General features: G+C 51.1%; 1 protein-coding gene across 3 annotated transcripts in view; it reads left to right on the forward strand.

The window, feature by feature from the left end:
* ATP9B (ATPase phospholipid transporting 9B (putative)) overlaps positions 1 to 14589 on the forward strand; it is a 240173-nt gene that overhangs the window by 204494 nt on the left and 21090 nt on the right. For all 3 annotated transcript variants that reach the window (XM_041739641.1, XM_041739643.1, XM_041739642.1), the window contains 6 exons: positions 4950 to 5111; positions 5789 to 5881; positions 9931 to 10014; positions 10224 to 10394; positions 12588 to 12686; positions 14211 to 14300. In XM_041739641.1, coding sequence (XP_041595575.1) covers positions 4950 to 5111; positions 5789 to 5881; positions 9931 to 10014; positions 10224 to 10394; positions 12588 to 12686; positions 14211 to 14300 — 699 coding nt within the window. The remainder of the gene's footprint in view (positions 1 to 4949; positions 5112 to 5788; positions 5882 to 9930; positions 10015 to 10223; positions 10395 to 12587; positions 12687 to 14210; positions 14301 to 14589) is intronic.

A 14589-nucleotide genomic window follows, 5' to 3' on the forward strand; every position in this document is an offset into this window, starting at 1 on the left:
CACCTGGGTGGCTCAGTGGTTGAGTGTCTGCCTTTGGCTCAGGGTGTGATCCTGGGGTCCTGGGATCGAGTGCCGCATCGGGCTCCCTGCATGGAGTCTGCTTCTCCCTCTGCCTATATCTCTGCCTCTCTCTCTCTCTCTGCATCTCTCATGAATAAATAAAATCTTTTTTAAAAGAATGGTCATAAACATGAAAAACCTAAAAGTGTAACATTTCTAGAAGAAAAGTATCTTTGTAGGCTTGAGTCAGAGAGTGATTTCATGGGACACACATGGCACAGTTTGTAAAAGAAGTTGATCAATTGGACTTGACGGGAAGAATCCCATTCTTGAGAAGACGTGGACGCACCACAGATCTGTGGGATATGTGAAATAGGTGTCTGATAAACGCGTGGAAACCAAAATACATGAAGATGTTTCAAAACCCAGTAACGAGAGAACCACCACCCAATTTAAACATTGGCAAATGATCCGAACTGACCCCCTCAGTACCTGAAGAGGTACTGTTTATGGCCTTGTACGTCTTCCAGGTGACTGGCCTTTTGTGTGGTGAGGACTGGCTGCATGGTGGCTGGTAACTCACAGGGGGAGGAAGACGCAACATAGACCGCAGCCCCCCTGGTGCTGGCACTCAGGAGGGAGCCACCTGTGAGCAGGTGTCAGGACTATCCTGTGGACGCCTTCACTCGTGTCTCCACTTTGAAGCCACTCTAGAGAAGAGACTAGTCCTCTCCTCTTGGAGTGTTCATGCTGGCTCCAGAGCACACTGCAGTGAGTGCAGTGCACTCGAGGGCCTCAGGCACCAGGGTTCTAGAACCGCTGCAGGTTCGGGTGTGGGAGGTGATCAGCAGACCCCTAGGCATGGGGGGTGGTGTGGTCTGAGTGAGTGCCACGGTGGAGAAAACAGGCAGGTGTAAAGGGGAGAGTGGGAGGGAGCCAGGACAGTAGCACGTCAGGCCAGCTGTGGAGCCTTCCAGAGCGGTGGAGGCAGGAGATACAGCTGGGGGTGGCAGAGAGCCTCCAGGGGACACCACCTCCATGAGTCTGTGTCCCAGTAGTGAGGGGTCCTGACAGCTCTGAGTTCATGCTGTCATCACTCAAATCGCTCATGCTTTATAGCCATGCTGGTCAGTACACAGGAGGCACAGCTAATGTGCTTTAGCAAAGTATATAGGTTTTAATTGCTTCAGTGTCTAGAAAGAAAATAGTCAAACTGTCAATGCCTTTGAGATTTTTTTTTTAGATGTACTTGGTTTTGTTTTTTAATTTTTATTTATTTATGATAGAGAGAGAGAGAGAGAGAGAGGCAGAGACACAGGCAGAGGGAGAAGCAGGCTGCATGCACCGGGAGCCCGACGTGGGATTTGATCCCAGGTCTCCAGGATCGCGCCCTGGGCCAAAGGCAGGTGCCAAACCGCTGCGCCACCCAGGGATCCCTGCCTTCGAAATTTTTAATTTCTACATTTAATATCCCTAGATAGAAGTTATTTCTAGGAGCCTTTTTGAATACTCCTGCTTTACATCAGATAATTTGTATGAATTCTGATCCAGTTCCTTTCATGGTCACTGTGCTCGGAGTCGAGGTGGTAAAGCTCAAAACCAGAATGAGACCCTGTTCACGCTTTACCACGAGCTCATAGCCGCGTGTCTGACTTGGGGGACAGGTACTGAGTGTGTTGGTAGGAAGCCTACCACAAAGTGCTGCGTGTCCACATCCATCCCTTTTGGTTTGTTCTAGAAATGTTCGATTTTGTATTATCCAAAAGAATTCTCCCCACCACTAAGCAACTTGCATCAGAACAGTGATTATAGCATCTATCTTGTGAAAAATTTTATACTCTTTTCTGGTTGGCATTATGTAGGAAGTTAATCCTCAAAATGATGATGATTAAAAGCAGTTGGCATGGCACACTGCCAGGTATAAGCATCTAGACTGGTCCTGTTAGCAGCTGCTGCCTGAGCAGGCCGTAAAGGCACACACAAAGTAATTAATAAAGAGGTGTAGTCCTCAAGTACAGGCTGCTGAGCTGCCTGGTGGGGCAAGATGGTGATGGGGCAGGTGTCAGCAGGACATAGTTTATGGTCAAAGTGTAAAAGTCCCCTTTTACTGTGAATGTTCAAAACCACCTGGGGAGTCCTGGGTCATTTGCAGTTTATAGTGAAGTTTTATAGAAAATGTGTGTCCAGTGCGTATTTCCTTCTCCACCTGAAGTGACTTGCTGAATTCTTCGCTTGCGCCCTCTGGATGTGCTACTTGGGTTGACGGCCATGTGTCTCTCTGTAGGTGCTATGATTCAGAGCATACTGCTGGTGCTCTAAATCACAGCACTGGATTATCCATAGCGTGGTTTTAGGATCTTGGCAAACCAGCGGCTTAGTAACACGCTGGAAAGCCACAGAACTCGAGTTCTAATTCAAGCTGCACGGTGACTCAGTGTTTAACACCCAGCCCCCCTACAGGGTGTTGGACTCCCATCTGACCCAGCTTCTCAGCTCAGGAGCAAGGCGGCCCACACATGTTCCTGTTCTGCAAATAAACCACACAGAACAGGGCCGCGGAGGGTAAGAGCAGTAGGAAAAAAGCTGCTGCGAGTGCTGCTGGTCAGGGGCTTGCCCAGAAGGCCACCATGGATGCCAGCTGGGGGTGTCCATCCTGTCCTGCCTGGGAACCTGGGGCCATGGGAACACTTCTGCCCCCCCCCGCCCCCGGGTCCTCACGGCTGTGGGAAGGCCTGCCTGCTTACAGTGCTGTAGCATGTAACATCCTCGCCTCAGTTCAGACACTCGGATCCTTCCTAGGACCAGAGATGGTGCCTTCCTGGAGGACTTTACTTAATTTTAGAAAGCACTGAAATACCCCAAATGCAGCCAAAAGGTTGTTTTTTTTTTCTTGTGTTCTTTCCCCAAGGCAGTGTTAGGTGACATTTGGGCATCAACATGCGGCCTTTCCCTCCTCTGCCTTGGCCGGGCTGGACCGGGGCTAGGGAGGCTCAGCTGGGGGCATCTACTGGCACGTGGCCGACACACATTCTGCACCTGGTAGGTACAGAGCTCGTGTGAGACATGCACTGTGGTTTGGGGTCTGCAGGACATTTTTCCAGTTTGCTGTTCACTAGCAGGACCGTGCACAGCTGTTGTTATCACAAAAGGACTAGTGGGACCCGAGGAAGAGGTGCATAGGCCAGGGTCCCTGAGGACCAGGTCCTGCCCTGGGGGTAGTATGGACAGCACTCGCTTCTCCCAGCAGTGATGTGACAACACACGTCAGATGCTGCCAACTCAGCAAGCCCACCTGAGCCTTGGCGTTCAGGGTTTTTATTGGGGGTCACTGTGTAGACAAGGTTGACCCCCACATGGCCAACCTTCGTTTCCAGCCCCTGCAGAGGCCAAGGTGACACCACGAGACCGGTAAAGCACAGTGCAGACCACGTGCAGCCAGCCACGCATTCCCAGGGCACATTCCCGTGGGTGGAGGTCACTCCCAGGAGCATAGGCCCAGCAGGCCAGCCCAAATACTGCACAGATCCAGGGCTTTGCACTCTTAATCTTATTTTGCCTTCGCTCTCAAAATTCAGTCTTGCAGCCTGCTGGTCAGTGGTGCTGGGTGTTAGAACTACCTAGGAAGCCCCACTGATGCTTGGTCTGCCTGAGGGGCATCTCTGATGACACTGTGAGTCAGGACGAGGGAAGAGCCTAACGTGGACATGTGCTGAGCATCCCCAGGGGCCCTACCGCCACGGCCGTACAACGAGGCATCGAGGTGGGGGCTGACCTGAGCGCTCCCACCTCGAAGCCACAGCTGGCCAGCCTCATCGTGGCCTGTCCTCGCATGACTGCAGTGGATGCTGAAACTCCACACTGACCTTCTCACCCGACAGACCCCACGAGGCCCCTGAGTGACGTGATTCCTCAGACCCTAGGTCAGGTGCTGGGAGGGTCGACGGGGAAGAAAACCGCAAGCAGGACGCGGCACTGGGCTAGGGAGAGACCTGGCATCAGAGGAACGGGGTGGGGGAGCGGGGCAGGAAGAGTGCTGCCTTCCGCATGTGTGGCAGCCCTCTGGGACCTGGGGCCAGCCAACCTCGTGCCAACTGATGAGTCTTTTGTTGTAAGATGGCTTTTAAAGACAGACTGATTTTTTTTTTCCAGAAAACACTCATGAAAAATACTGTTCATAAATTAACTTTAAAAATTATTCTTCAGGTGTGCCTGGGTGGCCCAGTGGGTGGAGTGTCTGCCTTCAGCTCAGGTCATAAGCTCAGGGTCCTGGGATCGAGTCCCACATCCAGCTCCCTCGTCAGCGGGTAGTTTGCTTGTCTCTCTGCCTCTCTTCCTACTCCCACACACTCTTTCTTAAATAAGCAAAAGTCTTTTAAAAAATTATTTTTCTGTTCATGATTCTCCCACTGTAATTCTTGGTAGTAAATAACCATGAGGAAGAATGCTTCCATGTTTCAGAGCTACCTGTGTGCCAGGGAAGTTTGATCCTTCAGATCCAGAGCAGTTTGCAGCTGTACTTTCCACGCTGGGAGGCAGCGAGCCAGCTGATGCATTGGGGTGGGGGCTGCCAGAGAGCTGGTGTTGGGGTGACCCCTGCATTTCCCTCAGCCGGCAGTTCATCTGTATTTCGAAAGAGACAGGAAAATCAGGGATGGGAGGCTGCGGGTGAGGTGGAAGGCCCTGGAAGGTGCCGTAGCTGGACGCAGGCTCTGCACTCTTGTGCGCCGTCAGGACCTCGGAGCCCGCCTCTGGGACAGAAGGGTGACCAGTCATGGTTGTCATGCGGTGAGGCCCAAGGCCCCTCACGCTGCCTGTTCTCAAGTCCCAATATTGTTATTCTGTGGGGAGTTCTTGTACAGCCACAAAAGCAGAAAGTCTCTGGCCCGTGTAGGTTGTGGGTGAGCTTCCCCTGCAGAGCACGTGGCCTCACTGTTGCTGGTCTCCCCTAGGTGGCCCTGGTGCAGTGGACTGAGAGTGTCGGCCTCACCCTGGTCAGCAGGGACCTCGCCTCCATGCAGCTGAGGACTCCCAGCGGCCAGATCCTGACCTACAGCATCCTACAGATGTTCCCCTTCACCTCGGAGAGCAAGCGGATGGGGGTCATCGTCCGGGTAGACTTCCACTCGGGGGGCGCTGTGCATGCCACACTGGGCACTCTGGATGTTTCACTGTTCATCCAAACAATTTAAGCTTATTGCAGGGTGGTTTTTTGAAATAAAATCTAAACTAAATTTACGCTGAGCAGCTAGAGAGGCTCTGGTCGTAGTGATTTAAGAGGCTCTAACGTCTCCTAAGACAATAGAGGCAGAGCAAGTAGGTGTTGGCCATTAACTTTTGAAGTCAGCTAAAGTCGTTTGTTTTGTTTTGTGCACAACAGCAATAGCAAGCCAGGGAGCTTTGCTGCAGAGTCAAGTTACTGACATGCACCTCTGTCAAACTTTTTTTAGCAAATACCAAAAACAAATACCTTGGAAGTTGGCTCACCAAGGAAAGCTTATTCAGCCAAGAATGAAAATTTGACCGAATTAACCTCAAATTTGTGGTCCGAGGCATATACCCATTAACAGATCCTGTTTGCCATCTCTGCACAGCACCAAGAGCTGCGTTTCTCTTCTGGGTTGGGTCTGCCTGACCAAGCAGGGAGCGCAGTGCCCAGCATAGGGAACTGCCTGGCTCACTACGGAGGAACATTCCCGAGAATCACTTTCCTTAGAGCACCTCTGCTCAGGCAGCTGCTCTTGGCAGGAGCACTGTGGCCTCAGTGTCCCTGTGTTTCCTTCTGTCCCAGGACGAGTCCACCACAGAGATCATGTTCTACATGAAAGGGGCTGACGTGGCCATGTCCTCCATCGTGCAGTACAACGACTGGCTGGAAGAGGAGGTAAGGCGTGTCTCCCACCAGCCCAGTGCTTCCCACCACCCATCGGAAGGGGAGGCCGGTGGGGGACATGCGGGGAGATGGAGGGAGACCCTGGGAGATGTGGGGAGACAGGGGAAGATGCAGGGAGACGCAGGAAGATGAGGGGAGACCCTGGGAGATGTGGGGAGAAGGGAGGAGACCCTGGCAGTTGAGGGAAGACAGGGAGATGTGGAGAGATGCAGGGAGACAGGGGAGTGGGGGACGGAGGACTCGAGGAGATGGGGGGATGCCCTTTCCCCGGCTCTGTGCTATGCCCTCCCTGGAGGAAATTGGGTGCCATGTCCTAAACCAGACACTGATGGGTTTGCAGAGATCGGAGTGGTTTTCCACCATGTTATTTTAAGTGATTCTGGTTCCTCTCAGTTTCATGAAGTAGAGAGGACAGCAGTGCTATTTAATTATAAAGAACTTACTCTCCATAGAAACAACTACTGTTTTTAGTTTCAGGATGACTGCATATGGATCTGTCAGTAAGTCTTTGTTAATAGTATTTTGTTTATATTAGTGAAGAAATAACATTATTAATCATTTACTGAAGATTCTGATATAGTATTGCTTATATATAGCCCGAGTTGCATTTTAATATATTTAGTTTGTAAATAAGTTATTTGCAAAATTTTAATTAGGATTTTAATGCCATTGTAATTTGTATGTAGGATTCACTTTAGAAATAGAAAATAAGATACAAATATGATCAATCCTACATTTCATCAAAGTCTCCCTAAAGAAATGGGATTTGTATTTAGCCTCATGAGGTTATAGTATTGTCTGTGTTTCTGTGTTAATAAAAAAGTTGGGTATCAGAGTAAAACACCTCTCTCCCGTGTGCGTGTTACTGTCAGTGTCCACAGGTCACCCCGCCATGGCCCAGGCACGGTGGGCCAGTGTAGGGGCCACATCCCCACGTCCACGGCAGTGTTGGCAATACGAATCAATAGCTCCTTCAGGCACTTGGATTTAATCAGGCACATGAATAAATTAAATTCCCTGAAGACCTAGTAAAATGCCATAAAAATTACTTTTGGTCATAATGATGTACAATTAATTATAAAATATTTGTTTAATTTATTTAGCTTTATGAGGTCAAATCAATAATTGTCTTGCAACAGACAGATAATGTCAGATTGTTTTTCACAAAGATAACTTTATTAAAAATCCTTTGTGCATTTATTTTCCCAACGTTACATTTTCTTCCTTTAGATAAATCTTCTGATCCTCCCCCCAATGTCTTTGTTGTAATATTTATAGTCCGAAAGCCTGTACTTTATTTAAAACAAAAACAAAAGCAAAAAAGCCAGGCAGGCTCCAGGAGCCCCAGTGTGCAATGAGCTCTTGTGACTCCAGCAGTCGCACCCACCTCACCTTTTTGGCTCTAGCCTGTGTTCTCCACATGCCAAACAAAACAAAAACAGCCACCGATACTCTACTCATCACGTCACAGAAAGCACATTTTGTAAGGCTGCACCATCCGCATGGTGCAGTGTGCCAGGAGGGAAGTGCCTGGGTGCATGGCCTCCTGCCATCTGCGTGCCAGTGGGTGCCAGGGTCAGGATGGGGCCCAGGAAGTGTGTGAGAGGCGCGGGGACTGGCGCCTGCCATCCCCAGGGCAAGCCGGCTTCGGGGCCCTGGGCCGTCTGCATTCCATGAGCATCAGACCTGGTCACACAGATGGTTGGGAGGATTTCGGGAGCTGAGCCACGTGTTGTGTGTTCGCAGACTCAAATGTCCTGCGGGCACGTGAGGTGCACGAGCCTAGTCAGACAAGCCTTCGCAGGGGGTGCAGTTCTGTGGAAGCACCACCTCTGGCCTGAGGGGACGGTGGACAGAGAGGCCTGCCGGGCCGGCGGCGCATGTGTGCTCAGCCATGTCTGGGTCAGTGTGTGCGCGTGCCTGGGGGCGCGGCACTTGCATGTGGGCCTCTGGTTCTGAGTGCGTGGCAGGCGGACTCCCACGGCACAGCTTGCTCAGGCCCGCGGCACCAGTGTCTGTCAGGACGTCCCAGCAGGGTATGGGGCTTCCTGGGGGCCTCGCGCCACCAACCCAGCCTGCTGGGACTCCACATCCTTCCAGTTAACATGGCAGCAGCTGATGCATTGGTCTGCAGTATCTGCATCAGGTGGGGGCTGAGGCATCGGGTGCCTGTTTAGGTGCACGTGGGCCATACTGGTTTCAATGGCTGTTGTGTACCTCTGACATAAAGCCCTGTACCCCTTGGCATTGGCTGAAGGTGCTCCAGAAGACCCTCCTCCTGTGTCTGGGTGTCCAGGCCACAGAGCCTTTGCAGACCCCTGCCCACAACACCCACCACAGGGCCATGATGTTTGGCTTTATACATCGTCAGCCAAAACCAGGCCACCTGTGCTATGGTTGGGAGCTTTACAGACATGGTCAAGATGGGAAATAGTTCCTCAAAGTTTGAAATTTAAAAGAGTCAACCAGAAAGAGATGAAGGGGCAGCAGGTCTCTCAGGAGCCGCACGGGGCCTGGATAGGCTGTGGCTGGTGGTAGTATTCTTGATATGTAGACACTATGGCTTCGGAGAATGGTGTAGCTTAGTGCTCACATGGTTTTGTAAATTTTATTTTTCATGAAAACACATTATTCTGGAACAGTGCTGTTGATGTCACAGCTGGGCTGTACGTCTGGCTGCACCTGGTCGGGGGCCTTCCCGTCCGTGTGTCTGTTCTCACTGATGAGGGAGCCCAGGAGCCAGAGTCTCCCTTGGGGCCCCCTCAGCGTCTTCTCCCCAGGACTGTTTCTGTCCTTGTTCCCTGCTCCTCACCCGGGGGGTCTCTGGGCCATGGGCACCAGGGACACGGCCTCATGTGGCTCACTTTGGAGTCTGGAGGCCGGTGACCAGCCCAGGATACCTTGCCCTCTGCAAGCACTTTGCCCTGTGGCCCCTCCTGCTTCTCCAGGAGGGGGCTGAGATTTGAGGAGAGACAGTGCACCCACCTGCCATGCCCTGCAGCTGCTCACCATGAGCACACCTGAGGGACAGTCTGCTGTCCTGTGGAGCTGGGGGTGCCGGCTTCTGAGAGCCTGTGCCTGCTGTTGCGGCCCCACCTCCATCTCTGCCCAGCTGCGGGAGGTCGCTGTGCCCCCTGATGAGTGTAGATGGGTGGGAGCTTCGGGGCCATCCCATGAGCAGCATGGCTGCAGCCAGCCATGGAGGAGTGCATGCATGCCACACAGGCTGGCACCCCCACAGGCGGCCCGGAGTCAGGCTGTTTCTGTCCCCCTTCATCAACTAAAACTGCCTAGTTTTTCCTCTGAAAGGTGAAAACTACTCTCTTGTCATTTTGCTACAAGCTCTGACAGGTGGAGTAGAGTCTCCCCACAGCCCCCGAGAACGCTTGCCTTGTCTGTCTCACCATGTAGCATGGGCTCTTTCCCTGCGGGTAAGATCCAGGCCCAGCACAAGGGCCAGGACCTGGGTGGTCCCTCCTCCCATGGCCCTGCCACTTGAGACTCCTCTCCCTTCTCTCCCCTCTCTCCTTTTCTTCCTCCTCTTCCTCCTTCTCCCCCCACAGCCCTGCCACTTTAGGCCTCCCTTCTTCCAGGCCTTGCTCCTCCCACCCTGGCACTGAGCATCCACACTCCCTGTGCTGTGTGCATTCTCATGCAGACGTTCCTCACAACACCCTTTTTGAAGAGTCTGTTTTAATATGGGGAAGAAGTGTGCCTGTTTTGTGATACTCCCTGTGGCAGCAGCTCTCTGCCCTGGGAGATCGGGGTAGCAGAGCTGTTCTTGCAGCATGGCTGTAACCCGAGGGCACTTCTGTGAGATGCTCCGTGTGCCGTGCCCGTGCCCCCTGGGTCAGCAGGCAGAAGGCACACAAGAAACTGGGTGGCATGTGGTGCACAGGTGCCAGGATGACCTTAGAAGTACAGGGCTCACTAGCAGGGGGCCTACCCTTCCTGTGGGGCCGCAGGGCGGATGCCATGGGTGCCCATCACCATTGCGGTCAGCACCTGGGGCCTCACATGACCTGCATCTCCTTTTCCAGTGTGGAAACATGGCCCGGGAAGGTCTGCGCACTCTCGTGGTGGCCAAGAGGGCGTTGACGGAAGAACAGTACCAGGACTTCGAGGTGAGCCACTTTCCCCCCCTCCCCCACTGATCCCTATGGATGGTGCTCACTGCTGGCATGGACACGCATGGGCCCAAGGACAGGCCGGCTGCCGTACAGCACTGGGGTGTCCACTTGGGTCTGCTGGGCAGATGGGCTTGCGTGACGTGGTAGATTTCCATGCACCCCCAAGTCTGCAGCAACCACCCACAGCACCCATCTCTCCTCAGAGCCGCTACAGTCAGGCCAAGCTGAGCATCCACGACAGAGCGCTCAAGGTGGCAGCGGTGGTAGAGAGCCTGGAACGGGAAATGGAGCTGCTGTGCCTCACGGGGGTAGAGGACCAGCTGCAGGCGGACGTGAGGCCCACCCTGGAGATGCTACGCAATGCTGGCATCAAGGTACACACGCAGGCCTCCAGCGCCAGAGCTACTCACCCGTGGAAGCGCTGGCAATGAAGCTGGCGGGGGCGGGGGGGACGGTGGGAGTGGAGACGGGGAGGATGCAGGCAACCTTCCTCCTCCCTCCTCCCTGGCCGAGCCCCGCCCTGAGCCAGCACCCCAGTCTCCTGAGACCCACCCAGATGTGAGAGTCTGCCTATCACCATCAGGGTCTACCCCGCCCCCCCTCCCTGCCCCTGCCCGATCCCAGCTCACCAGGGTCTCAGGCTTACCCTCTGCCCAGCTTCATCCCCTAAGACTTTCATGGCCCTGGGTCTCCATGAGGCATGAGCTCAGGACAGTCTTAGGCTCAGGAGACCTGGGGTCTTGCTCAGGGGATGTGCCACACTCACGCTCCAGAGCTTTCTGCTCACCCCCAGATGTCTAAACGAAGGTCACTCAGCACTGCTTTGTCCTTTTCCCTTCTGCTGGTGGCTCCCAGCAAGCCCCAGGATTGAGGCTGGGTATCTGCACACTCACCTGTCCTGCTTTTTCTTCCTGGTCTGTCCTCTTCGTGGTATTAAGTTGTAGCTTTCAGGGAACTGCTTTCTGACCTTATGTGCCCTTGAAACCCAACGTTCAGTTACAGAATGAGAGAAAAGACTGTTCTAAGACTGCCCTGAGGACTGGGGCCTCACGTTCAAAAATGAAAACAATACAATTGGAATTTCACAGAGAAGCTAGGAGATAGTGAGGCTAGAGAGGCAGAAAGGAAGGTCAGTGTTAGAGGAAAAGCTGTGCGCGGCTTCCAGCTGGAACACACACAGTGGGCTCTAGGGAGACTCCATGTGCACACAGCAGGTGCACCCTTGCCTCCGGGGGCCTGGCCAGGGAGGAGACACTGTCTCTCTAGGCAGCACTCCCATCAGGAGGTGCATCTGGCTTCAGACTCACGAGAGAAACTAAACCTGAGTGTGCTGTGCTGCCAGCACCTGGGTGAGGAAGAGTTGTGGCTGCTGTGGCCTCACCAGTGGGGTGGCTCTTGCTGTCTTGCGGGAATTGTTAGCAACTGTGTCTTCACGATGTACTCTCATCTTCGGTCTGGGCTCAATAAGGCAAATATAGATGTGTGAGATAAGTAAAAAGCACAAGTCCTACACTGAGAAGCAGCAAAAACTCAGTATTGCTGTGAGTCGTTGGCTGTGTCCAGAAATGCATATTTGTATGTGACACACAAAGCACCTGAGAAAGTCAGGTGTCGGTGAGAAATTTCTAAGTTTTTTGCTTTACATGAAATACGTATGTAAACCATCCTGTCGACACATTAAATGTTCGTGGTTTTGTTGTCTTTGTCATCTAGGGGTGCTTACGTATGTAACACATGCTTGTGTAAATTTTTAAAGTAAAATAAATAAATAAATAAAAGTAGTATTTGACATATTTTATTTGGTACAAACAGCTTTTGGTTTAACTTTTTCCCCTTTACCATTTTGAACCTCAGTTTCCAATTTAAAAATTAGCGAATTAGAATAAGGATGTCCAGGGCGCTCCTGGCTCTACAGGCCTGAGACCACGTGGCACCTTCCGGGCCCGCTCGTCCAGTGTGCAGCCATGTGAGCATTGCCCCTGGATATATACAGGCGTCCTGTTAGTTTCAGTCCTGAGGTTCCTAAACCTCACATCTCAGCTGATATGTCTAACATCACGTTGCTCCTACTTGTTTTAACTAAGTCTACAGAGACCTTTTTTGTTGTGGTAAAATGTAGATAACATGCCATTTATCATCTGACCTGTTTCTGAGTGTACTTAGAACTCACTGTCGCTAAGTACACTCACAGGGTTGTGCAGCTGTCCTCACTAAGCACTGACCCCTCCACTCCCAGCCCTGGTCGCCTAGTCCACCACTGGCCTCTGTCTCTGTGCGTGCAAGTCCTCCAGGGACCTCCTAGCTCTGCCGTCCCACAGCCTTTGCCCTTGTGCAGCTGGCTTACCTCACGGAGTACAGTGTCCCGTAGTCCTGGCCCAGCAGGTGCCAGGCTATCCCTCCTCTTTAAGGCTGAATGCTGTTCCACAGCGTGTTTGCCACATTCTACTATCCATCCATCAGTGGACACTGGGCTGCTCCTGTGGTTTGGCTGCCATGAACATGAATGTGCAAGTGTCTGCTCAAGAATAGACGCTTTTAAGAGTTCACCATCTTCACTTGTCTCCTAGATATGGATGCTAACGGGCGATAAACTCGAGACCGCCACTTGCATCGCCAAAAGCTCACATTTGGTGTCTAGAACACAAGACATTCACATTTTCAGACCAGTGAGTATATGTCTAAAAGCACTTTGATTTTGAAGTGCTTTGTTTCACAATCAAAACTTGTGGTTTTGTGAGAATGTATGTGCAATGATTTAGTAATTACAAAGAAGAGAAATACTGTAATTTTCTGACTGAATTTATACAAACATTGCAGGTAGGTTTCTATTAGCTGCCCACATCAAATGGGATGAAAAAGCTGCATTTTGACAGAGTGAAACAAAGTCTAAATTCAAAAGTATTTTTCTGTTGTACTATTGGATTTATTAATCAATTTTCTATTTTAAAATGGACATCCTGCCATCATTTCCTGTTCCATTTACTAAGTGTATGTTGATATAAACCACATTTTTGTATTAGTTATACCTGATAGTAGGAATGTGTTTTTAATCTACTACCATTTTGAAATGAAATGTTCCTTAATTAGATCAAAGGAAATTAATAAAAAATGGGCTAAAGTTTGTGTTTTTACTGTATCACTTATGACTAATGTCTGTAATTCAAACAAAAATGCGATCTCCTGAGTTGATTAATGGTGGTTAGCAGACAAGATCCATCTGTGTCTGCTCTTCAGAGCACTTGCACCTACAGAAAGTGATTTGAATATAATTTACATGTAAATGTCATTTATTTCCAAGCATTGGAATGGCAAATTAGACCCTGCAGAGGACTATTTGCAATTAAATTATTAATGATTCTGATAATACTTCAGATCAATTTTTGTTGACTTTTCAATGTTACAGCCACACAAATTGAAATTTCCTCAGTAAAGCCTACCTATTTAAAGAGGAGTCTGAGATTAATTTGGACCATGTGAAACTTAAACTTCAGTCTTCAACATAGCCCTTCTTTTATTCCCTGTAAGATCTCTGCAGAAAGAATGTCAAAAACCAGTCTGTGGCTTTCTAAAATGCTTTCATTCTAAGATTGATATTTCAAGATTATGACTTGGTTTTACTTTTAGATTGTTTGATTATTCGGATGTTGTGTTTGCTTGAACTAGTAGAGAAAGTTGAAACCCATGGCATTTATTAGCAGGGGCATGTTTGCAGGAAGCCTGGCTTTGCAACCCCTGCCACTCCAGCCATGCAACCTCCCTGGGCTCTGGCTGCGGCTCCCTGAAGTATAATTCTGAAGTCTGTGTCACCCCCCTCCAGCACATGGGCCCCCTATGAGCTACCAGAACCGCATCACATGTCTCTGGGGAATATCTGGCTCACAGGCAGCACACAGGCAGTGTTAGCGATTGGTACCGCACCCCCTTCCCCTGCTGAGCCCCTCTCCTCCCCTGTGGCTCCCTGTACCTGGGGGACCCCGCAGCACTTCCCGGTAAGTGGCAGCTTTGAGTTGTTGCAGGCTGGAAAATAATTTGTGTTAAGTAAGTAGGTATTTATTCCCAGAGGAGAGATTCAGAAAAGCAGGTTATTAGAGGACCGAGGCCTGTGGGCGGCCCCTGGCAATCTTACATGATCAGCAGGTCTCTGATGTAGATGACACTGTAATTTGGGTGCTTTTCTCCCTTTTGTGGAGGTAACCAACCGGGGAGAGGCCCACTTGGAGCTGAACGCCTTTCGAAGGAAACATGATTGTGCACTGGTCATCTCGGGGGACTCTCTGGAGGTGAGGCTGCATTCTATGTGCGCATCTATCCATTCTTCCATCTCTCTGTGTCCCTGGAGGTGAGGCTGCACTCTGAACATGTGCGCATCTGTCCATCCGTCTGTCTGTGTCCCTGGAGGTAAGGCTGCACTCTGACCATGTGCATGTCTGTCTGTCCATCTGTCTGTCTATCTGTATCCCTGGAGGTGGGGCTGCACTCTGACCATGCACATGTCCATCATCCGTCCATCTGCCCTCCCCCGGCAGACCAAGAGCTTTCTGAGTGAGTGCTTGCTCGGTGGTCGTTATC

This window comes from Vulpes lagopus, chromosome 24 (assembly GCF_018345385.1).
Source record: "Vulpes lagopus strain Blue_001 chromosome 24, ASM1834538v1, whole genome shotgun sequence".
NCBI lineage: Eukaryota > Metazoa > Chordata > Mammalia > Carnivora > Canidae > Vulpes > Vulpes lagopus.